Source organism: Myotis lucifugus, unplaced genomic scaffold (assembly GCF_000147115.1).
Source record: "Myotis lucifugus unplaced genomic scaffold, Myoluc2.0 scaffold_682, whole genome shotgun sequence".
Taxonomy (NCBI): Eukaryota; Metazoa; Chordata; class Mammalia; order Chiroptera; family Vespertilionidae; genus Myotis; species Myotis lucifugus.
Genome location: NW_005871730.1, coordinates 118,650 through 142,040, shown reverse-complemented (window position 1 = coordinate 142,040; position 23,391 = coordinate 118,650). Strand labels below are relative to the sequence as shown.

General features: G+C 44.0%; 1 protein-coding gene across 1 annotated transcript in view; it reads right to left on the bottom strand.

The window, feature by feature from the left end:
- Positions 1-23,358, bottom strand: part of HSF2BP (heat shock transcription factor 2 binding protein) — a 71,158-nt gene extending 47,800 nt beyond the window's left edge. The window contains exons 1-5 of the mRNA XM_014447583.2: positions 23,234-23,358; positions 21,154-21,304; positions 9,074-9,177; positions 3,941-4,090; positions 2,149-2,281 (exon numbers count right to left, since the gene is read on the bottom strand). Coding sequence (XP_014303069.1) covers positions 2,149-2,281; positions 3,941-4,090; positions 9,074-9,177; positions 21,154-21,301 — 535 coding nt within the window. The 5' untranslated portion in view covers positions 21,302-21,304; positions 23,234-23,358. The remainder of the gene's footprint in view (positions 1-2,148; positions 2,282-3,940; positions 4,091-9,073; positions 9,178-21,153; positions 21,305-23,233) is intronic.
- Positions 23,359-23,391: the final 33 nt, after the last annotated feature.

The following is a 23,391-nucleotide window of genomic DNA, read 5'->3' as shown; positions in this document are numbered from 1 at the left end:
CCCTTACACAAGTTATTGAAAAGAATCACATGCTTATGTTGAAGAGCAGCTTGGTTTACAATGTGCTATCACCTCCATAGTTCAGTAAATATTTACAACAGCATGTAAGGTCATTAGAGCAGGTACTACTACTGCAGGTCAGATGAGGAACAGAAAACCAGAGAACTGATAACCTGGGAAGTGGACTAGCTGTGCCTGAAAATCCAGACCCCTCACTATACTAACCTATTACCAAGGACAGTGACTGTGGATGAGTAAGAAATCTAACAACTTCAATAAATCCTTGACTTCCAGTTTTTGCTTTAGGATACATTAAATTGGAAAGAGCTACACCTTGATTCTTTAAAAGGCGGGGGCGGTCATTTACAAAATCACAACTTTTCTTGAACACATCAGAGAGCTAAGGTCAGAGATCAACCAACTAACATGAGAAATAGGAAAAGGCAGGGGCTCATGAAGAGATATGAGGCAGACACTTGCTTACCTGGGGCAGATGCTGGACACCAGACAAACCAGCAAGAAAAATCCAGCTAAAAGTTTTAACAAAGTGCCAGATCAGCAGTTGCCTGTGGCTGATGTAGACAGAGTGGTTGACTACAAAAGGGAAAGGTGGGGAGATATTGAGGAGATATGTTGGAAGTTATAGAACTGTTCCACATCTCAACTGTGGTGGTCACATGACTATATGCATTTGTCAAAACTTAGGAACTGCAAAAAGGTGAGGGGAAAAGTGTAAAGGTAAGTTTATTGCATGTAAATTTTTTTAAAAAATCCTTGTTTTAGAAGGCAGAGGATCTGTGTGACAGCTAACCAAGGTCTCTGCTGTACTGCCTACTCCCCAAGAACAGTGTTCTCAGTGTTGGAGATGCATAAGCCACCAAAACAGCACTTTAATAAAACCACCATAGTATGTAATACTCCAGTAAAATTCATCAGTGAGGAAGCAAAAAAACATATGTGTCCACTTTCCAACTCTTTATGACAGCTCCTGTGAGTCACTCCAAGCAGGGAGAAACAAAGCCAAATTGAACTCGTATGCTGGGCAACAGGCTGGCTCTGCCCACTGGCCAACTGCCTCACCACTACACACCAGCTGCAGTTCAAGCCGCTCAAATTCACAACTCAGCAGAATGACAAATCACATATGTCATAGACCTTTGGCGTCACTTGCAAATAGCAAAAACTCTAGTCATCAAATTTACAAATGCCTTCTGTTAAAAAAAAAAAAAAAACCTTAAAAGAATTTGAAAAGGTACAGCAATGCAAGCCTCCTCCAGCAGAAGGTGCGAGGATGAGAGTGCATGATGCCTGCCGTCCTGCAGAGTAGATGCTGGATAAACCAGGACTGGCCTGAAGACCACAAGTCTCAACATCTCCCCAGAAGAAGGATCATAAGGAATTATGAAGGGACAATGACTACACAGGACCTGCCTCATTAGTATTTAGTAGGTGAAGGATATTGCCATGAGGAAAACTAAAATGTCCTCTCTCTCTTTAATGGTAAAGAATTACCCTAAGATACACAGCAGAGATGAAAGAGCAACATAAAAAAATAAATCGTAGCATCTATTTAACTATTTCACTGACTCTGGAGCAAAAAGCCTTGGTCCTCACTAGTACATACTACTCCTACTATATACTAAGAGATCAGTGATTGTTTGGCTTTATCTGTACAGCAGTTTTGCCACAGAATTCTATCATAACTGTATAATTTTGGGGAGAAATTTACTAAAGAGACAGTTTAGGTTTTGGAATTCCTTAATTATTGTACCACAATAACCACAATAGTTTAGGCTTTTACTTGACTAGACATTAATAAAGTGGCAATGACTCCAAATAATAAGCAGCTCAACATAGTTTTGTTCTGACTTCAGTAAAGGCACAGACTGAACATGCAAACTCGTCCCATGCTTCCTAAGACCAGTCATGCTTACTCAACAATATTGTACTTACCAGAATGACCTGCATGATATGCCACAATCACACAACCTGGTACCTATCCCAGATCCACAGAACCAGAGTCTCCAGGGTGTGAACCACATGGCATTTGAAAAAGTTCCTGAGAGAGGTTTATGCTCAGACACCTGACTGTAATCGCTGCTCAAGGACACACTTAAAACTGCCACTATGCTTAAAAGAATTACTTACTTGTCACAATTCCAGCCAAAGCAAAAACAAACTGATTTTCATCAGAATCGAGCTCCTTGACATCCCCATCCAGTGACTTCACAAAACTCTCCATTGTCTGACCAGTGATGTTGAAAAACTTCAAAGCTTTATCCTGAAAGTTTGGAAATGAGAGCATCACGCCCCTTCACAAATACCAGTGTGAAACATGTTAAAAGTGCAGGATACATAGAAAAGACCCTGGTGGTACTTACAGAGGCAATATTTTAAAATCTATTCCTCATTAAAAGTTTCTATTGAAAAGATGAAAGGAAAAGGTTTTACTTTACTAGATACAAATAAAAGTATTAGAAAAATTACCTAAAGACTAACCCAAAGAGTAAAATAAAAGTACATATGGGAAACAGCTCAAAATTTACACAATGATGGAAGCACCGGGATCAATTCACCCAACAATATACTAGAAAAGCATGTATGGGTTTTCAAACCTTCGGCAAACTGCTTTTCAAATAAAGTCTTAACTGAAATCTCAACATGTAAGATAGATAAAGAAGCGGGCTGGAAGAGGTTAATGGGGGGAAAGGAGGACCTATGTAATACTTTCAACAATAAAGATTTAAAAAGAAAAATAACAATATTTCCAAGTTTACAGAGCCTTTGCAGCACTTCTCTGAGGACCTGTTTGAAAACCAGGGCACAAGGGAGCTTCAAGGGTGACACAAATGCTCTAAGACTGGGTTGTGGTGATGTTGTGCTACTATGGAAGTCAGCTAAACACCACTGAGTTGTACACTTGCAGACGGGTGAACTTTACGGTATATAAATTACATCTCAGTAAAGCTCAATAAACTTTAAAAAATAAAGTCTTCCCTGGCCAGTTTGGCTCAGTGGATAGAGCGTCAGCCTGCGGACTGAAGGGTCCCAGGTTTGATTCCGGCCAGGGGCACATGCCTGGGTTGTGAGCTAAATCCCACCACCCCCCCCAGTAGGGGGCATGCAGGAGGCGGCCAGTCGATGATTCTATCTCATCACTGATATTTCTATCTCTCTATCTCTCTCCCTTTCTCTCTGAAATCAATAAAAATATATTAAAAAATAATAATAAAGAAAGTCTTTCCCCTGAAAGGCAAATACAATTTTTGATTTTTAGAATGATGAGTAGTTTATTACCGACCTTCCACCAAACATCCCCTTGTGACTTTTATTTCCATTCATGACATCCCATTTTCCCAGAGTCACCTCAGTCTTCCTTGGTTCCTTTCATTCTGTCAGCTGTGGAGTCCATGCTGTCACCACACTGGCCTTAGTCACAGGCTCTCCTTCCCTTCCATCTCCCCTACAGAGAGCCAGCTCACTCCAGCCTGAGCCACTGGAACTCTAATTCGTCTTCCTGTCCAGTCTGTAGACCCCAACCTGCCCCCTCAAATCCACACTCACTCTCTGTCATGTTAACCTTCCCCAAACTCTCCCCTTATCCCATCCTCTTTTAGTCAACGCTTAGGAATCCAGTCCTCCCACCTGGACTGCATCATCAACCTGCATTGACGGTCTTCCAAAATTACACTCCACCCAACCTTATAAGCCTTCTTTCCCCACAACTTTACCACACAATCCTCCACTCTGTGTCAACTAACCTACTCACTGTCCCTAAACAAACTTACTACATTAATTTCACATACCCCCACAGCACCAGGTTACAGAGGACCCCACACCACAATTCCAAAATTATTTGATGAAAGAAATGGATGTAAGCCATGCTGCACCCTCCCAGCCCATAAGCATTAATCAACAAGGTCCAGTTGGCCATGCTTACTCCTCCCAGAAGGGCTTTGACGACCTCCTCACTGCTGGAGACGCCCCAGAGCAGAGTGCAGGCTGCTGCCCCCATCTCTGTGCAATACTCTGCCTGCTGCAGGAGTTGCTGCTTCGCTTCATTCAGCTGCTGGCGAAGAGCCAGTTTCTCCTGAAATCAAAACAAAATCAGAAAAATGAATAGCATTGAACTTTAAAATATCTCGTGTTTTCTCTTTCAAAGATATTTTAAAGAAAATAAATGCATACAGAATCATAGAAAACAGTTGGCAAATGAAAACTAGTCCTTAGAGAGCCATAATCCATATTTTAAAAATAAAATTTAGAGGCAAAATTAACACTCTTAGAAAAGAACATCCTATTAAATTAGAGTTTATAAATACCATCAAAGTCGAGAAGCTTTTCATCTAGGGGAGAAAAGGGAGCAGTGGAGCCACAAATTCATCTTCTTTAAATCAAATGAACTCATTAGGCATCTCAGGTCCAAAGTGTCTATACCCAGGACCAGCACCAACTAGGACATCTGAGCAAAGTGACAACCTCACACAGCAGTCCACATATAGAGCAACACTTTTAAAAACATTTTTTAAATGTATTTTTATTGATTTCAGAGAGGTCAAGATACCACCTCACACCTGTTAGTGTGGCCATTATCAACAAGGCAAGTAATGTGTTGGAGAGGTTGTGGAGAAAAAGGGAACCCTCATTCACTGCTGGTGGGAATGTAGACTGATACAACTACTATGGAAAAGAGTCTGGCCCAGGGGTGGGCAAACTTTTTGACTCGAGGGCCACAATGGGTTCTTAAACTGGACCGGAGGGCCGGAACAAAAGCATGGATGGAGTGTTTGTGTGAACTAATACAAATTCAAAGTAAACATCGTTACATAAAAGGGTACGGTCTTTTTTTTTTTTTTAGTTTTATTCATTTCAAACGGGCCGAATCCGGCCCGCGGGCCGTAGTTTGCCCACGGCTGGTCTGGCCATTCCTCAAAAAAATTAAGAATAGAGCCCCAGCTGGTTTGGCTCAATGGATAGAGCGTCAGCCTGTGGACTGAAGGGTCCCAGGTTTGATCCCAGCAAAGAGCACATGCCTGGGTTGCAGGCTTGATCCTCAGTGGGGGGTGTGCAGGAGGCAGCCAGTCAGTGATTCTCACTCATCATTGATGTTTCTATCTCTTTCTCCCTCTCCCTTCCTCTCTGAAATCAATAAAAATATATTTTAAAAAAAAGAAAAAAAAGAATAGAGCTACCATACAACCCAGCAATCCCTCTCATGTATACCTGAAAAACTCGAAAACACGTATTCAAAAAGATATATGCACCCCATGTTCACTGTAGCATTACTTACGGTGGCCAACACATGGAAACAACCAAAGTGCCCTGTGATAGAGGACTAGATAAAGAAGATGTTGTACATATATACAATGAAATACTATTCAGCCATAAGAAAGGATGAAATACTGCCATTTGCAACAACATGGATGAACCAAGAGAATATTATGCTAAGTGAAATAAGTCAATCAGAAAAAGCTAAGAACCATATGATTTCAATCATATGTGGAATATAAAACTGAAACTCATGGACACAAACAGCAGTGTGGTGGTTTCCAGAGGGAAGGGATGTGGGGGTAAAAGGGACCCTAATATATGGTGACAGGAGATGATTTGACTTTGAGGGGTGGGCACACAGTGCAATATACAGGACTAGCACTGATTTCAAAAACAAAAACTTATCAGAAAGCTATAAAAATAAAACCAGTGTTGGATTGGCATAAGAATGAAAACACAGATCAGTGAAACACTGACATTTATGGCAATCAACTTTAACAAAGATGCCAAGGCAATTCAATGGAAAAATTATTGCCTTTTCAAAAAATGGTGCTAAAACAACTAGATATTCATTTGTAAAAAAAAAAAAAAAAAATTATATGTGATAAAACTGCCTAGAACAATGGGCGTACACACAAATGAGTGCATACAAAATTGGTGAAATACAAACAAATCCAGGGAATGCTGATGAAACCTACATAAACTCTGGGAATTATATCAATGTCAATGTCCTGGCTTTCAGTTTGTCCTGTAGTTATGCAAGATGTTACCACTGGGGGAAACTGTGTGAAGGTATAGGGAACTTCCCTGGACTTTTTGCAACTTCCTATGAATCTGTAATTATTTCAAAATAATTTTTTACCAAAAAAACTGGATTAGGGTGATAGTTTTACAACTGCATAAATTTACTAACGATCATCAAACTATACTTGTATAACAGATGAATTTTGTGGTATATAAAATATATCTCAATAAAGCTGTTTTAAAATAAACATTAATCAAACCCTGATATATTTGCTTACTTAAAGTGAATATTGATACATAGGGTATCAAGTATAATACTTTCCAGGTTCCTTGACACTCTGAAGTTATTTCTGATTTTAACTGAACTATCAGTTTTTCTTTTAAAAGTTTTCTGAAATAATGTACAAAGTTTGCAACAACTTTCCTTTTATTACCACAAAAGTAGTAACTCTTTCCTACCAAATTAAAAATGTCAAACAAAATTTGGCAGTCCATACTTGTTAGTGTACTGACTGTGAAAGTGCATGCCAGAACAAAGCAACACACAGAGAGGACGAAACCACAGGTAAACCACTGAAAGGCCTGCTCCTCAAGAACACAGGGAACTGTACATTGTCTGCGATCACTTCACACAGAAAAGCCAGCCAGGCACTAAAAAAGGGCCGCCAGCAGGTGGAAAGCCTCCTCTAACCTTACAGTGACAGCACAATCCTTCAAAAAGTCATCCAGCTACCCTCTGACAGTTTCACCTACACCATAAACGCTGGGCTCTTTCTCTAGTTCAAAGGCTGCTTTGCCAGGACTCTCTGGGCCAGTCTCATAGATCACATCAAGGCCCAGCTGGCTTCCTCCACTGATCTGACTCAATCACACTAAGGAAACATCTCAACTGAGGTCAGGAACCAAGTTTTCCTTGTTTCAGTCACCAGTCTAGGGCAGTTGGGCGCTACTGCTTTATGAATTTGAGTCCATTCTTTATCTGATCTTTTCTTTCATACTGGAATCAGTACCTTCCACCTTTCCCTAACGACTTTAATCCACGCTGGAGTACTTACTAGCAATACTCTAACTTAGGATCTAGCCTCTGGATTCTTTCCTGGTTCCTCAACTCTAAAATAAGCTTCCAGAGTCTGGCACATGATCTGTGTAGACCTGGACAGAGACCACAGAAAAGGCAACTGCCAGTTCTCCATAGCAAGGAGACATGGTCTTGTTACACAAACTTGTATTACACTGGGGGGACTACTAAACAGCAAACTTCACTGGAAACAGTTTAACCTAAAATATCCCCACTTCTGCCCTGGCCAATGTTTCTCGGTGGTTAGAGTGTCAGCCCAAATGAGCACCTTAGAGTCTCAGGTTTGAATCTGAGTCAAGGGCACATACTTGGGTTGCAGATTCGATCCCCTGTCCTGGTTGGGGCGTGTGCAGGGCGCTATGGGAGGCAACCAATCGATGTGTCTCTCATATTAATGTTTCTCTCTCTTTCTTTCCTTCTCTCCTTCTCTTCCTCCCTTCCACTCTCTCTAAAAAAATCAATGGAAAAAAGGATTAACAAATAAATAAATAATAAAATAAAATATTCCCACTTGAACTAAGATCAATGTGAAGGCAACAACATGCTGGTGATATGAAGCTGCTTTACCAAGGCCCTTTCATCCTCTATACTGGCACTTGTAGAATGGTTTATTTTTAAGCATTACAGCTAACATGCCAGCAAAACATGCATTTTCCCTATGCTTTCAACTTAAAAAAACAGGAAATCTAAGATTCTGTTCCACTGTAAGCTTCAACAAGGATGTCTCAGCAATTTAAGAAGGAACTGAACCAATGAATTGCATTGTTAACATTGATCAAATTCATTCTTGCCTATTGGTTAACTTCTTTCTGACCATGATACTTTAGGCCCAGACACTGCCATTTTAGTTTATCATGATCTACGCAGAATACAGCAAAGCTGAAATTGAACCTTTCACTATGTGATGTTCCACCTAACCCAGTTTTAAGACTAAACTGTTTTCCCAACCTTTTCTACTTGCTCAATATTAAAGTCTATAAAAATTCCCCTCGTTTTGGAAAACCTCTTTACAGCCACATTCAGAATTCCTTCACATGAGAAGACAGTATGAAATAGAACTTTGTACACAGGGAGGGGTCATTCCTGTAAGTTAGTAGTACCTGCGGCCCTAGCTGTGCTGGGAGAAGCAAGTGAGATGCATGGACAGCCACTGACCACCTGCCAGCATGCAGTAAACAATACACACTAGCTAGTTATTACTAGTACAATTATTGTTTTACTATTCAAAAATAAAAATACATTCAAGCCCAGCCGACATGGCTCAGTGGTTGAGCATCAACCTATGAACCAGGAGAGGTCACGGTTGATTCCTGGTCAGGGCACATGCCCAGGTTTCAGGCTCAATCCCCAGTGTGGGGCGTGCAGGAGGCAGCCAAGCAATGCTTCTCTCTCTTCATTGATGTTTCCATCTTTCTCTCCTTCTCCTTCCTCTATGAAATCAGTAAAAATATATATGTTAAAAAAATACACATTCAAGCTCCAAATTTTACCAGGAGGGGTAGAATAGTTCATTTTACAGAAGAAGAAATTTCTTCCATTCCAAAAGTAAAAATTAATGTGTAATTTTCAAAAAATATTGTTAGTCTCCCCTAATATTAAATAAAATTGGTTAATTTTAAATATCAATAAATGATCCCTAAATTAATTACAAATATTTTATTTAATACATCACCTCTGATTATAAATTATGTGTACAATATTTTTCTTCAATACTTTTATTATGAATTTTTATGTTTTGGAATGGCCTTTTAAACATAAAAATTAACGGTGACTATTAAAAAGCACCAAGTAAATAATCTCCACAATAAACAGTTATAAAATCCAAATGTTCAACTATTTTCCAACCCATTCAAAATACATACATACATTTAAAAATACAATCTCCTGATGCTTAAAGGCTAGAAAGACAAGTCGCCAACACCACTGAGTAGACACAGCCACAGTGCTGGTGTTTGAAGCAGCCGTCTGTGAGCATCATACCTTCTTCTCTTTCATGCTGTCGGCTTGCACTGTCTCCAGGCGTGCTTTAAAGTGCTCACAATCCATTCTCAGTTGCTCTAATTCTTGCTCCTTCCTTTCTAGATCTACAAGAAATAGACATAAATACCTAGTATTTCAAATCACTAATCTCTCTTAAGCATCCATTTTACCTGATCTATTAGGAAAATCTATACTCATTTCTTAGGTAGTATTTGCATAACCAGTCCTTGAATAACCAATATTCTAAGAGTCCTGCTTTTTACATTTGCCAGTTTTTAGCCCATAGTAAAAAGCACTTTTTTTGTTTTCTGTTTATAAGACCTCACTTTACTGCCAAACTTGTACTCAGGATCTAAGAAAGTGTATACTTAAAGGACTGGAGGCAGGGCTGAGAAGCCCGACTGTCTCATGGCACAAACTTGTATCTGTTCCAGAAAAGGCAGAAGGCAGCTCAGTGGTAGACAGTGCCAGCCGGGGCTGATTCACAAAACTGGTCTCACCAACGGGTAGAGTGACTCAGTGAGACAGCTGCAGTGGTAGTCAATGGAGGAGTGAGAAATGGTGATAGGGACGAGAAAAGGCCATAGTGAAAGGTGGCGACTATGGAATACTTCCTCTACACCATATTCATTCGATGATTCAAACGGCCAACAAAAGTCTCAAAAGACATCCACGTTAATAAATTTGAAGTCAAAAGTATTATCACTTTAAATAGAAAGTATTATGGGGCAGAAATACTGGCGTTCAAAAATCAAAAAAATACGTAATTTAAATTTTTAACTGCCTAGATTTCAAGGGCTGAGAAATCATCAGTTTTTATGCTGACATGTACCAAAATTGGGAGAGCAGCTGTGCTCAGAGCTAACGGTGTTAGTTCTCTGATTAAAGTAGCGATAGCTAAGGGCAGTGATTCTCAGACTTGAGAGGACTCCTTCAAACAGGCTGCTGATTCAGTAGGATCGAATTGGGCCTGAGACACTGCATTTCTTACAAGTGACCAGGTGAGGCTGATGCTGCTGGTCTGGGAACAGACTTTGAGGACAACTGCTTTGGGACAAGAGCCTGGTCTCTCATCACTAACTAAATGAAATCAGCACAACCAACGACAGCAATCGAGGGAAGGCAGCTGTCGGAATACTAAAGGGTGGAAAAACAGAGGGTGGTGACAGAGTCTCAGGAGCAGACCCCTGAAAAATGGAACATTACTCCACCAAAGAGGAGAAATGTGGCCTCCAGACACTTCCTCCAATGATGAGCAGATGAAAGAAGCAGCTCAGGGGTCCTGCCAAGAATAACACGGGCATCCCAAAAGCTCTGGAGAGTCTACATTTCGGAGACCCTTTACCCTGGAAGGAAGGTAAAACCTAAAGTTCAATATTCAGACAGAGATTATGAAATTGGCTGGCAAACCTTCTTTTAAAACACATTTCTTATAAACTAAGATGAAGTAACATGCAACTATTTCTTCTCACTTAAATCAGTTTCTTTTCTGCCCTTTTATGATGTACGGTAGTATGCCACAATATGACTTTCACTGGAATTCTTTCTTTTGTCCCATAATCCTGGCCACACAAGAAAACAACTATCAATCAAGTGCTATGCTTGGAAACTGCATGGTTGACTTTTGTAATAATGCTAAATGAAAATATATATGTGCATATATTACTTATAATTATGTATGAAATACAAACTGGTCACAAGGAAACAAAATGAAAGGAAGTAAGATAAAATTATTGATAGCATAAATTCTTTGCAGTTAACTTTTAAATGTTTCTTCTATTATTAAACTGTATAATACTCAAACATGGTAATGAAAATAGGAAATTGCAACTCTACAAGCCATGTTATCACGTGTAAAAATCTGTAGAAATTAATTTAACCACCCAAAAGACTTTCATTATGGTAATTTCATAATCTCTCACTCTGTATAGCTGCACACCACTCACTGTAAGTTAACGTGACCACGGGACAGGGTTAAATACAGCCCGTTCTACCACAGGCCACCTCCCAGAACTCAGTGTCAGGGATGCCGCCCACACTGCAGGCTCTCCCGGGGAAGCAGTGCCTTTCCGCGGTGTGAGGCCGCTGCCTTGTGGCCAGATGGGAGCACTGCCGCTGCCATGCCTCCTGACAAAACTCCCACCTTGCACTTTCTTTTTTTATTTTATTTATTTATTTGACTTAAACAAGAAATTTTTTCTCTCACAGTTCTAGAGGTTACAATTCTGAGATCATGGTGTCAGTAGAGTTGGTTCCTACTGAGAGCTGCAAAGACCTCTATCCTTAGTTCATCTTCTTTTGGCCTATTCACATCGTCTTCCCTCTATACATATTCCTGTGTCCAAAATCCCTGTTTTTATAAAAACATACATCATAGCCAAAACCGGTTTGACTCAGTGGATAGAGCGTCAGCCTGTGGACTGAGGGGTCCCAGGTTCGATTCCGGTCAAGGGCATGTACCTTGGTTGCGGCACATCCCCAGTGGGAGGTGTGCAGGAGGCAGCTGGTCGATGTTTCTCTCTCATCGATGTTTCTAGCTCTCTATCCTTCTCCCTTCCTCTCTGTAAAGAATCAATGGAATATATATTTTTAAAAAAACATACATCATATGTTGAATTGGAATTGATTCTAATAACCTCACTTTAACTCTGTTATCTCTGTAAAGACCCTGTCTCCAAATAAGGTCACATTCTGAGATACTGGAGGTTAGAACTCAACATAAGAATTTGGACCACCTTGCATTTTCAACTTGGCCCACAGTATGCCTGCCATCTAAAACACCTCAAGGGCACAGATGTTCATGTTTTGTTTTCTAATACATCCCAAACGCCTACAACAGTATGTGCCACATAGTAGGCACTTTACAAATATTTGTCACAAAAATAAATTTCACTTCTTTATGCATTCCTTCTGCTAATCCTTCAATAAAAAACACAATTACTTTAATTATATGTCTCATTCTTCTGTTATAAGAATATGTTATTTCTTTAAAATCACAGAAATAATATGAACAGTAAGTGATATACTAGTGGAGACATTATCTACCCAGCCTCAATATTAGAACAGGGAAGGGGCTGCCACTAAGTCTCTACTGTATGTACTTCAACAGTTAACCTTTAGCATTCAAAATGAAGGAGAAATCTCCATTTAACTGTTAACCGAATGAAGGGTGGCCTAGACAGACGACAACAATATTTATATAGAAACAATCTAAATCACAGGCCATTTCAACACCTATATATCTTCTGAATTTTACAATTCTTTTTGATAGTTTTAATAACATGAGAATGACTGTATCTCTTAATGCTCAACTGATTCACAGGAAAGGTATAGATAACTATAAATGAAAACATTAATCAAAGAAATTTAAACTATAAAAAAAGGATCAATTTCTTCTACCCCTTTTTTATCATCTGGCATAGTTATAAATTTACCAGTTGTTCATATTATGAAAATTTGTTTCCATCAAAACAACTATGGAAAGAGTCTCAAATCCAAAATAAAGGCTTTTTAACACCCATTAACTTTTACCTTCTTATCACGTTCTAATAGGTTTAGAAAAGAATTTAGAATTAGCTACTGATGGATTCCATCTTTAGTTGAGCTGAGATTTGGAGGGTGTTGTTTGTTTCCAGCACAAAGTATGGGCTTGCCCCGCAATCCAAAAGTAGAGCTATTCCTATGAAACCATCATAAGCCAAAATGGCATAAAGTGAACAAACAATTACCTGAGAACACATCTTGCAAATAGATGCACAAAATAAATGGATATAAAGCCTAGATGCTAACAGATACAGTTGAAAGTTCTGGCAGCTTGATGCTGAAATGCTGAGTGTGGTTCCCAGCAATGGAGAAAAAAAAAATGAGGGACACCTGTAATACTCTCAACAATATTTTAAAATTTTTTAATTAAAAAGCAACAACAGGATTCTCCAGTTTAAAATAAATTATCGAGCCCTAATCGGGGGAGTGTGCAGAGGCAGCTGATCGATGTTTCTCTCTCATCAATGTTTCTAACTCTCTATCCCTCTCTCCTCCTCTCTGTAAAAAAATCAATAAAATGTAAATAAATAAGTTACTGACACCCACTGAGGCAGGAATAACTCCCTCACTGCTGAATGAATACGCCCAAGAAGGAGAAAATGGGGGGTGGGCTAACTTTCATGCCTCAGAACTGCAATTCACACCCAGGTCAGACCTATTCCAAACCTCCCTACACCTTTTCCAAATTCATGGGGCGTCAGTGTTTGAGCCAGAATGGAAGTGCTGGGCCAGGAACAGAGTGCTTTCTTCAGGACACCAAGTGTTTAGCAATCCCTCCACCTGAGGGGTCCTCTTTATCACGGGCACCCCTGAGCTGTGCACTGTCCCAAAGAGGGTCCCACTTTAAGACTTACACTTCCTGTGAGGTAAGCCTAACTGTCCTCGTTTCATAGACAGGGTAATACCAGGCACATGAGTTAGACGCAGGATACGGATTACTCCCACATCTCTGTATTTCCATTGCTGAGCTCTGCCCTTACTTCCTTACCAAGACGAATCACTTCTTCCTATCTCCCTCCAACTCCATCCTTGTGGCCATAGTCCCAAACCTTCCTCAGTGAGCGCACACTCATTAATGCTCCATCCTCCATCCAATCCCTCAAGCCTATTCTACACTCAGATACAAAAATCGTTCCCCTGAAAACATAATTTTAATGGCTATTCTATGTCATTTTCATGTGATTATTTCCAGTTGCTTCTCATCTCAAATTAAAAACAATAACTCAGGATTATTTTATCTTCTATAAGCTTCTCAAACTTACTGACCTCAACTATACCTGACTCTACTATACCTTAACCCTTGCTTCATATGTCAAGCAGAAAAAATAGCTCATTAACCCACAATCAATCCTGCTTACTCCTTTTTGTGACTTTCATACATGACATCATTCTAGTCTAAAAGTTTCCGCTTTTCTAATAAATCATGCCTCTCATTCCCTATAGATTCTCTGACCGCACCCTCGTCAATGTTATTCCAAAATCCACCACTTACCTGCCCAGTTTCCCAAAGGGAGTTACTATGCTAGAGTCACAATGAAGTCCAGTATCTACTTGATACTTATCAATGTAAGTCCTTTGGCTGACTTTTAAACAAGTGATCCGTTTTTACTCCATGGGATCCATTCTCTGTACCATGGCTCACATGATTAGTCTAGGAAGACAGGCCCCTGGGAAGGCCCAAAAGGGCCAACAAACCTAATCCTTATTTTAAAAGGAGGAGGGGTATTTTTGTTTTCTTTCATATTACCCAAGTGGTAAGAATTTAAGAGCCCAACTTAGGTAAAAGACACCTTAGGTCAGGCTTAGGCCAGAGAAGTAGATGTCTCCAAGGGTCAGCTGAAGTTCAAGTTCACAGTAAAGCCTCCTACAACCACCCCAATCCACTCTGATCCTTCCTTCCTTCCTTCCTTCCTTCCTTCCTTCCTTCCTTCCTTCCTTCCTTCCTTCCTTCTTCCCTCCCTTTCTTTCTTTCTCTCTCTCTCTCTCTCTCTCTCTCTCTCTCTCTCTCTCTCTCTCTCTTTCTCTCTCTCTCTGTTAATTCTCACCCAAGATATTTTTCCCCACTGATTTTCAGAGAGAGTGGGAGACACACTGATTGGCTGCCTCCTGCACAAACTCCAACCAAGGCCAGGATCAAACCTGCAACCTAGGTACATGTCCTTGACTGGGAACTGAACCCATTCCTGGGCCAATACTCTATCCACTAAGCCACACCAGCCAGGGCAATCTTTTCTTTCTCTTAACACCCAGTTTCCTGTAGTACATATACTACTAGCTTCATGAGATACTGCTATAAATTAGGAGGGTGGGCAGGGCGGTTTCTCAGGACCAAGTAGTCAGCCAGGCACAGAACATATAAACAGGGACTCTGTACTCCCACCAACTTTGTACCTTAAGATGGGAATAAAACCATTTTGTCTGAAGGAAAAGTACAGAATGCTCTGACAACATCTAAAAAGTGATGCATCCTAACTAGGCAGGCAGATAAGGAAGTGAGACTGTACCTGAGGCTGAGTAAGGAATATCCAGCCTTTCCAACTATGGCACAGTTTGGTTCAGGTTTTTGGGTGGGAGTGGATTTTGGTGGGTTCTCTGCTTAGTTTTTGGTCTTTATCCTAAGAGCAAAGAGAAGCCATTGAAGACTTAAGCAGGGGAATGAAACAATAAGACAATTGTTAAAAATGCTCAATGTCACTAATCATCAAAGAGATGCAAATTAAATCCACAATGAGGTATCATCTCACGCCTGCCAGAATAGCTAGTCAATAAATCAACAATTGCTGGTGAGGATGTGGAGAAAAGGGAACCCTAGTACACTGCTGGTGGAAATGCAGACTGGTGCAGCCACTGTGGAAAACACTATGGAGTCTCCTCAACCATCCCACTTCTGGGAATATATCCTAAGAATACCGAAATACCAATCAGAAAGAATATATGCACAGCAATGCAATTTATAATAGCTAAGATCCGGAAACAGCCCAAGTGCCCATCAGTAGACGAGTGGATAAAAAAGCTGTGGTATCCTATATAATAAAAGCCAAATATGCATATCAACCGAACAGCAGAATGACTGGTTGTTATGATGCTCACTGACCACCAGGGGGCAGACGCTCGATACAGGAGCTGCCCCCTGGTGGTCAGTGTGCTCCCAAAGGGGGAGCGTCGCCCAGGCAGAAGCCAGGCTCATGGCTGGCAAGTGCAGCGGCGGTTGGGAGGCCAAGTGGTAAGGAGCAAGGAGTCCCAGACTGCAAAAGGGATGTCCGACTGCCGGATTAGGCCCAGAAGCGGGCTTAAGCCAGCAGTCGGACATCCCCCAAGGGGTCCCGGACTGCGAGAGGGCGCATGCCAGGCTGAGGGACCTCGGCCCCTGTGCATGAATTTCGTGCACCGGGCCTCTAGTCCTATATAATAAAAGCCCAGCAACCAAACGGTGGAACAACCAGAACAACCGGTCGACCAGTCACTATGACACGCACTGACCATCAGGGGGCAGACACTCAATGCAAGAGCTGCCCCCGGTGGTCAGTGCGCTACCACAGTGGGAGCGCTGCTTGGCTGACCAGGATGAGCGGCTGCTCCTGCTGTGAACACCGGGCTGACAGGCAGGAACCCGGGCTGCGATCCTCAGCTTCTCGCCCCAGGCTCCTCCTCCTCGTTCCCTGCCGCCTCCTCCGGATGCCCACAGGCTGTGCAGCGCAGCCGCTGGGCTTGCAGAGCTGACCCCGGAGGCTGGGAGACAGGTTCATGGCCACCACGGGACTGAGGCCTACTCCACCGCCTCTCAGTGCTATTTTCCCCGAATGGGTCCCCTGGAGAGGCGAACGTTGGACCAGGGAACGGCCGCTCAGAGGGCAGGTTCACAGCCACTCGACTGACCAGGATGAATGGTGCTCCCACAGCAGGTGATCCCAGCAGGCCACTCCCCCCACCAGTGCATGAATCCCATGCACCAGGCCTCTAGTATTTATATAATGGAATACTATGCAGCTGTAAAAAAAAAATTTCTTACCCTTTGAGACGGCATGGATGGACCTGGAGATTACCCTAAGTAAAATAAGCCAGTCAGAGAAAGACAAATATCACATGATCTCACTTATGTGTGGAATCTAATGAACAAATAGGTCCAGAGACATAGAAGCATGGAACAGACTGACAAATCTCAGAGGGAAGGGGAGAGGAGGAGGTGGGAAGATATTAACCAAAGAACTTATATGCATATCTGCATAGCCCATGGACACAGATGATAGTAAAGTGAAGGCCTGGGGTGGGGCAGGAGACAAGTGGAGGAAAGTAAAGGGGTTGGGGGGAAGAGGGACATCTGTAATATTCTCAACAATAAAAATAAATTTTAAAAAATATATCCTCAGGTGAGGGTTTAAAAAAAAGTCTGAATTGTTAAAATTACTTGGGCTTCCCTGGCCAGGTCACTCAGTTGGTTGGAGCTTCACCCTGAAGATCCAAAGATTTTGAGTTCAATCCCCAGCCATGGTGTGTATGGGTGACAACCGATTGATGTTTCTCTCTTTCTCTCCACCTTCCTCTCTCTAAACATATCCTCGGGTATTTTTGTTGTTGCTGCTGTTAATCCTCATCTGAGGGTATTTTTTCCATTTATTTTTATTTTTTTTAATATATTTTATTGATTTTTTTTATAGAGAGGAAGGGAGAAGAATAGAGAGCTAGAAACATTGATGAGAATGAAACATCAATCAGCTGCCTCCTGCACACCTCCCACTGGGGATGTGCACGCAACCAAGGTACATGCCCTTGACTGGAATCGAACTTGGGACCTTTCAGTCCGCAGGCCGAGCTCTATCCATTGAGTCAAACCGATTAGGGCTCCATTGATTTTTAGATAGAGAGGAAAGTAGGGAGGGGAGGGACGGAGGGAGGGAGGGGATATACAGCAGTGTGAGACACACTGATTGGTTGCTTCCTGCATACTCTCTGACTAGGGTTGGGGGTCAAACCTGCAAACCAGGCACATGCCGTAGACTGGGAATCAAACCCAAGACCCTTTGGTGCACAAGCTGATGCTCTAACCAATGAGCATACTGGCCAGGGCTGGGGTGAGGATTTTTTTTTTAATCTTTTTTTTTTTCCAAATATATTTTATTGATTTTACAGAGGGAGAGGGGGAGAGAGAAACATCAGTGATGAGAGAGAATCATTGATTGGCTGCCTCCTGCACGCCCCCTAGTGGGGATCCAGCCGCGACCCAGGCATGGTGCCTTGGCCAGAATCGAACTCTGGGACCTCAGTCCACAGGCCAACCCTCTATCCATTGAGCCAAACCAGCTAGGGCAAGGATTTTTTTTTTTTTTTAATTACTTAGGCTACCAGTGCATAGAACAGGCTGGAGAGTGGCAATGAGTGAATGCTGCCATGAGGCAGAGATTCAGGCAAAATGATTGGGGCCTTGCCCTGGCTGGTTTGGCTCAGTGGATAGAGCATCGGCCTGCAGATTGAAAGGTCCCAGGTTCAATTCCAAACAAGGGCACATGCGTAGGTTGTGGGCTCGATCCCCAGTAGGGAGCTTGCAGGAGGCAGTCAATCAGTGATTCTCTCTTATCATTCATGTTTCCATCTCTCTCTCCCTCTCTCTTTCTCTCTGAAATCAATAAAAATATTTTTTTAAAAAAATGATAGGGGCCTGGACTCAGGTGGTGGCGGTGACAATGGAGGTAAGCTGACAAACTCAGGTTGCACCCGTGAGCGAAAATGTGTAGGACTTACTGGCAGACCGGTGAGGGTTGAATAGTGAGCAGAAGTGGGCAACAAGGAGGATCAATTGGTCTGTGTGTGGATGGTCTGGGGAGAGTCAGGCAGCACAGTTTTAAGTGAGGAGGGAGGATGGATATCATGAGGGGGGTTAATATAATGAGTCCAATGTAGAAAGTAAAAATGAGCTTGCTCTGAGACAGTGAAACTCTGTCCTGCAATTGTCAGGCTGGGACAAGACACACAGTAAGCTAGCTGCCACGTTAACAGGAAACAATACTTCTCTCACGGACACACTGCAACTGTAAAAGAGCCATAAGGACCCCTTCTTTCAGTGATTGCTAGTTTCTTATTCAGAGAAAGCTTATTCTGTAAAATCCCACACTACCAGAAATTTTACTTATACCAGTAAGAAGGAAACAGCCCACTCACCTACAGAATCAAAATCACTGGGACCGAGCAGCAGCCTTGGTTTCCAGCTAGCTGCAGGGATTCAAATAAGGATTTCTAGACACTAAGTCCACATCGATGTAAGTTTTGTAGTTTTCAAGGAAACAGGCCCTGGGTCCACTGCAGTGAGACCTGATGCCGACTGCTTAGAGCCCATCAATCATGACTTCACTTGCACTTCACCTAACTCCACCCTGCCCAAATGCTACAGCAGCTCTGTCCTTTTGTTTCTTGGCATGATGCCCAGGCTCCTCTGGTGTGTGGTCTCCCTCACTACAATGAGCCCATAAACCCCACCTTGGGAGACTACCAGGTCCTTTCTGATGGCCATAGACTGATTAGGCTGGGACAAACATTTAGAATTTTAAGTGATTGCCAAACACGTGAGAATAAATACCACACAGCAGTTAGGGCATGAGCCTGGAGGAGGTCTGAGCTAGAGATAAATGCAGGGGCCACTGGCACCAAGATGGTAACTGAAGCTGTGGGCATAGACTGCCCACAGAGAGGTCATGGAGTGAGGAGAGAGTGGGCCTAGGCCTGAGCCCCAAGAAACTCCATTGGCTGACAAAGAAGGATGAATCAGCAGAGGAAAGTGAGAAGAAATGGCTTGAGATCAGTGAGGAAAGAGGTGACTACATGGCATGCGAAAGGGCAAGATCCCCTGAAGTCTAACGTTGATCATGTCACCAGACTCATGGGTGGCCCTGGCTTTTGTGAGCACAATTTGATTTTGGCAGAGGAATGATCTCCAAAGACTGACCCATGCTCATCTGTTCATGAGACCCTGGTACACTTTTCAGAATGCCAGTTTTACTAATTTGCATATTGTCACTCTCTGCTACCAGTTACCACTTTCCTTCCTTGAAGATAAATGCACTTGGGATGACTGACTGTTCTCAGAAGGTTGCTGGATGAGCAAGGCATCAGAACTGGGAAGTTTAAGAAGCCAATGACCTGAAGCCATGGTAACCAGTGACATGGACATATCCAGCAGGGTCCTGATGGGAAACAAATCAACCCAGATGTTGAGACTTTATGGGATCGCAAAGAGACCCAACAGGGATGGTGAAGCACCCAGGGACTAGCACTGCCCTCAGCTAAAGGAATGAGGGGGGAAAACGGTGTTACTGGAGCCCAGTGAGAGCTGAGACTGTGGAGGAAGGTTTAGTGGGAGTCACAGCTATGGAGAGCAGGAAGAAACACTCCAACCCCTCTCCCCTCTGATGCCTTCCATTGGGGATCCCTGCCGGCAGCCAGCAAGGGAGCCAGAGGCAAGCATTCTGCAGGAACCTACAGCACATAGCAGAGGAGAGTGGAACTGAGGATTCCAGAGAGACAATAAACGGGGCAGGGAGTTATGGCGACGATGAGCATTCTCCCGGCTAACTGAATGTGCCTGCCCCCTGACCAAACACATCTGCACAAAGTAGAAACTTGTACTATTAAGATAACTTCTTGCCTGGACTAGTGCTAGAAACACAACCTACACCCCCTTGATGCACCTTTTCTACAGGTGATGGCAAATAGATGCATTGTGGTGACTCAACCTTAACCACTGAAAGTCGATTCTGATTATAATTCAGCTTCAATTAGGCAAGTGCTGAATCAATCCTAGAATATCTCCAGGAACGTAAATAGGCTCCTGGATTGATATCTTATGTGACAGCTCAGCTCAACTCTCATCGTCTAAATGGACAAGGGATAGAAACTGACCAACCCATCAACCTAGAGACAAGCAAGCACACATTCAGCCATCTCTACAGATGCATTTAACTGCATGGCAAGATCCTTAACTTCTACCAGTAAGGACTTAATTTTTGGAGCAGAGCTTTTAAATTATAAAAAATAGCCCTGGCTGATTTGGCTCAGTGGATAGAGCGTCGGCCTGTGGACTGAAGGGTCTGAGGTTCGATTCCAGTCAAGGGCATGTACCTTGGTTGTGGGCACACCCCCAGTAGGAGATGTACAGGAGGCAGCTGATCGATGTTTCTCTCTCATTGATGTTTCTAACTCTCTATCCCTCTCCCTTCTTCTCTATAAAAATATCAATAAAATATATATATATATATATATAAAATTCTTCTGCCAAGGAAGGAGGTGGAGAGAAAGAGAAGCTGGTAATAGATACTTCAGAGAGCTAGCAACCCTTCCTCCAACACAAACAACACATGTCCCAGTCACTCATTCGAGCCCCTCCCTTTCTAACTTTGTCTTATCTGACTCTCCCAAATGTAATGAAGGACTAGAACGGTACCTTGAGGTTTATTTACAATTACTTTACCGTTACCTATGTAAGCAAGGTAAACATGCTGGACCAGACTGCTGTCACCAACAACGACTGCTAGGGAGGAAGCAAGACTCACTTTTTTCTACAACCTTTAATTTCTGGAAGCTTTCCAGTACTTCCCCGTTTAGTATCCGGGGTAGGAAGTCCCGTATCTGCATCACTTCAGTCGTCAGCCGTTCCAGATCCTTCTTCCGGACTTTAACAAACTCTTCTTTAGTTCCCATAAGCTGGAAGAACAAACAGGTCTTCAGATTATTACATTTCTCTTCCGGTGACTAGAACCAGCAGCCCCTCAGCCTGCTTCCCTTTTCACACCTTTCACCTTCATAGCTTCAAACGCACGTCTGTGCCTACAGCGCCCTCTGCTGTACAGATCACACCTTAGAGCCCACGCCCCAGCCTACACAACGGGAGCTACTTCTTCACGTGCATACGAGGCCCCCAGTACCTGAACGTCCAAGAAAACGCCAGCAACTTCTCCCTAACGTTTCAGCGCCCAGCTCATCGGGAGGAAAGGGAGTTTCCTAGATTCCTACCGGGTGCCCAAGCCCTCGGATGGCCCCCTCATTCAGTGTCCACCGAAACCCTTCCAGGTTGCCCGGGTCAGAAACAGGAAGTGGGGTGACTCAAAGCACCGCCATTAACAGGGGACAGAACCAAGATCCTTCTCCTCCATCGCGTGTGGTGGAAGAGACATCAGGGCGACTGGAAATCTACACTAAGCCCTGACACAGCCTCACAGCCTCGCGGGGAGGGTCGGCTCCGGTGTCCGAGGGGCACCACCGCCATCTCGTGTTCCCGCGCCCACCGCGCAGCCTCCTGGACCCGCCTCCAGGATCAGAGGCAGGGTCGCTTGGCCTGCTCCCCAGGCCCAGGCCACGCCAGAGGCTCAAAGAGGCCCAGGGCCGTTTTCAGGCGCCCTGGACAAGGCCGACAGAGTCGGCAGTAAGCGAGGGTAAGCAAAGGGTGGCCGCTCAGACACGCGGGCAGCAGCCCGGGCCTCCCCACTGACCCCGCAGACCTCCTCAGCGCCGCCCGCCTCGCCCATGGCCGCCGAGGTCCTGGCTCCGTGCCCTCTGACCCCTCACACCAGAATGCGCGGGAAATAGCGCGAGAACGTGAGCACCACGGTGGTCGGGTATGGAGAGCGGCAAGGCTCAAACCTCGTGGAGTTTGCACGGCATTCTCTGCCCCGTGGACCGGGGGTCGCTCTTCCGGCTTAGCTGGGGTTTTAAACTTGTTCACCGCCAAGTGGAAAAACAGTAAGACCCGGGTGTAAGCAGTGAGTGAAATACTGTTTGCGGAGAGATGCTAAACTAAGGGACCATGCATTCAAGGGCACTGCCCGCCCGCGCTCAGTCCGAGCTCCTCTAGCGAGGGTGGACGGCGTCTAACAGGTTCTTGGGGAAGTCTGCCCCTGTTAGGGAGTGTCGGTGCAGCCAGCTAGCCCTAACTGAGATGACCAGCATAAACTTGGAGACGTCTCCTAGTCCACTCGCTTGTCCCAGATAGGCCCGCTGGGTTCTCAAAATACGGTGCAGCTTATGGGTTGAAATACACCGGGTTACTTTACGACTAAGTCTTAGTCATTAAGTCACTAAGACTTCGTTTGTCTCTGAAACTCGCAGGAAGTGGACACTGCCGAGTCCCAGAGTGCGTGCTCTCCAAGCCTGAGGGCGGTCTCACGAGGACACTCCAGATCCCTGTCCCCGCCTGGAACCTGCCTGCACTTGCCCTTTCCCTGCCCCAGGCCCAACCTCCGCACAGGGACCTGCCCTCCACCCCGGGACCTGCCATCCCCTGCCCTGGGCCCTGCCCTGCTGGCATTCAAGCACCTGTGCCCGCACTGGGACCTGCCCCTGCACCAGGACCAAGACACGGGGAGACGCGGGAAGGGCGCTGCCTACGCCTGGCCATGGAGGCCTCTCCATGGGGCTGTCCCCAACATCCCGCCAACAAAGCGAGGAACGGCCCTTCTTCCCAGGCTCCACCTGCCGAACAGTACCAGAAGTCTGATACAGTTAAAAACTCGGTGCCGTGTATTTTGCAGGACAGCTGCCAACCAAATGGGTATTTTTGTGAGTGAACTTAGAGATTCTAGGCCTTTTACAACTGGCCATCCGACTCTTCCTGGCCAAGACCCAGCCCTGGCTAACCTCGCCGTCAACGGCCTGGCGCCCTATCAACCGAACAACAGCGAAGGCGCGACGCCAACCATCACTGGCTTGTTTCGCCAGATGCCCGGGCTGGCGGCGCTCGCTCCCAGAACGCGCTGCGAGGGCCGGCGGCGCCTTTGTGACGTCATCACCCCCGC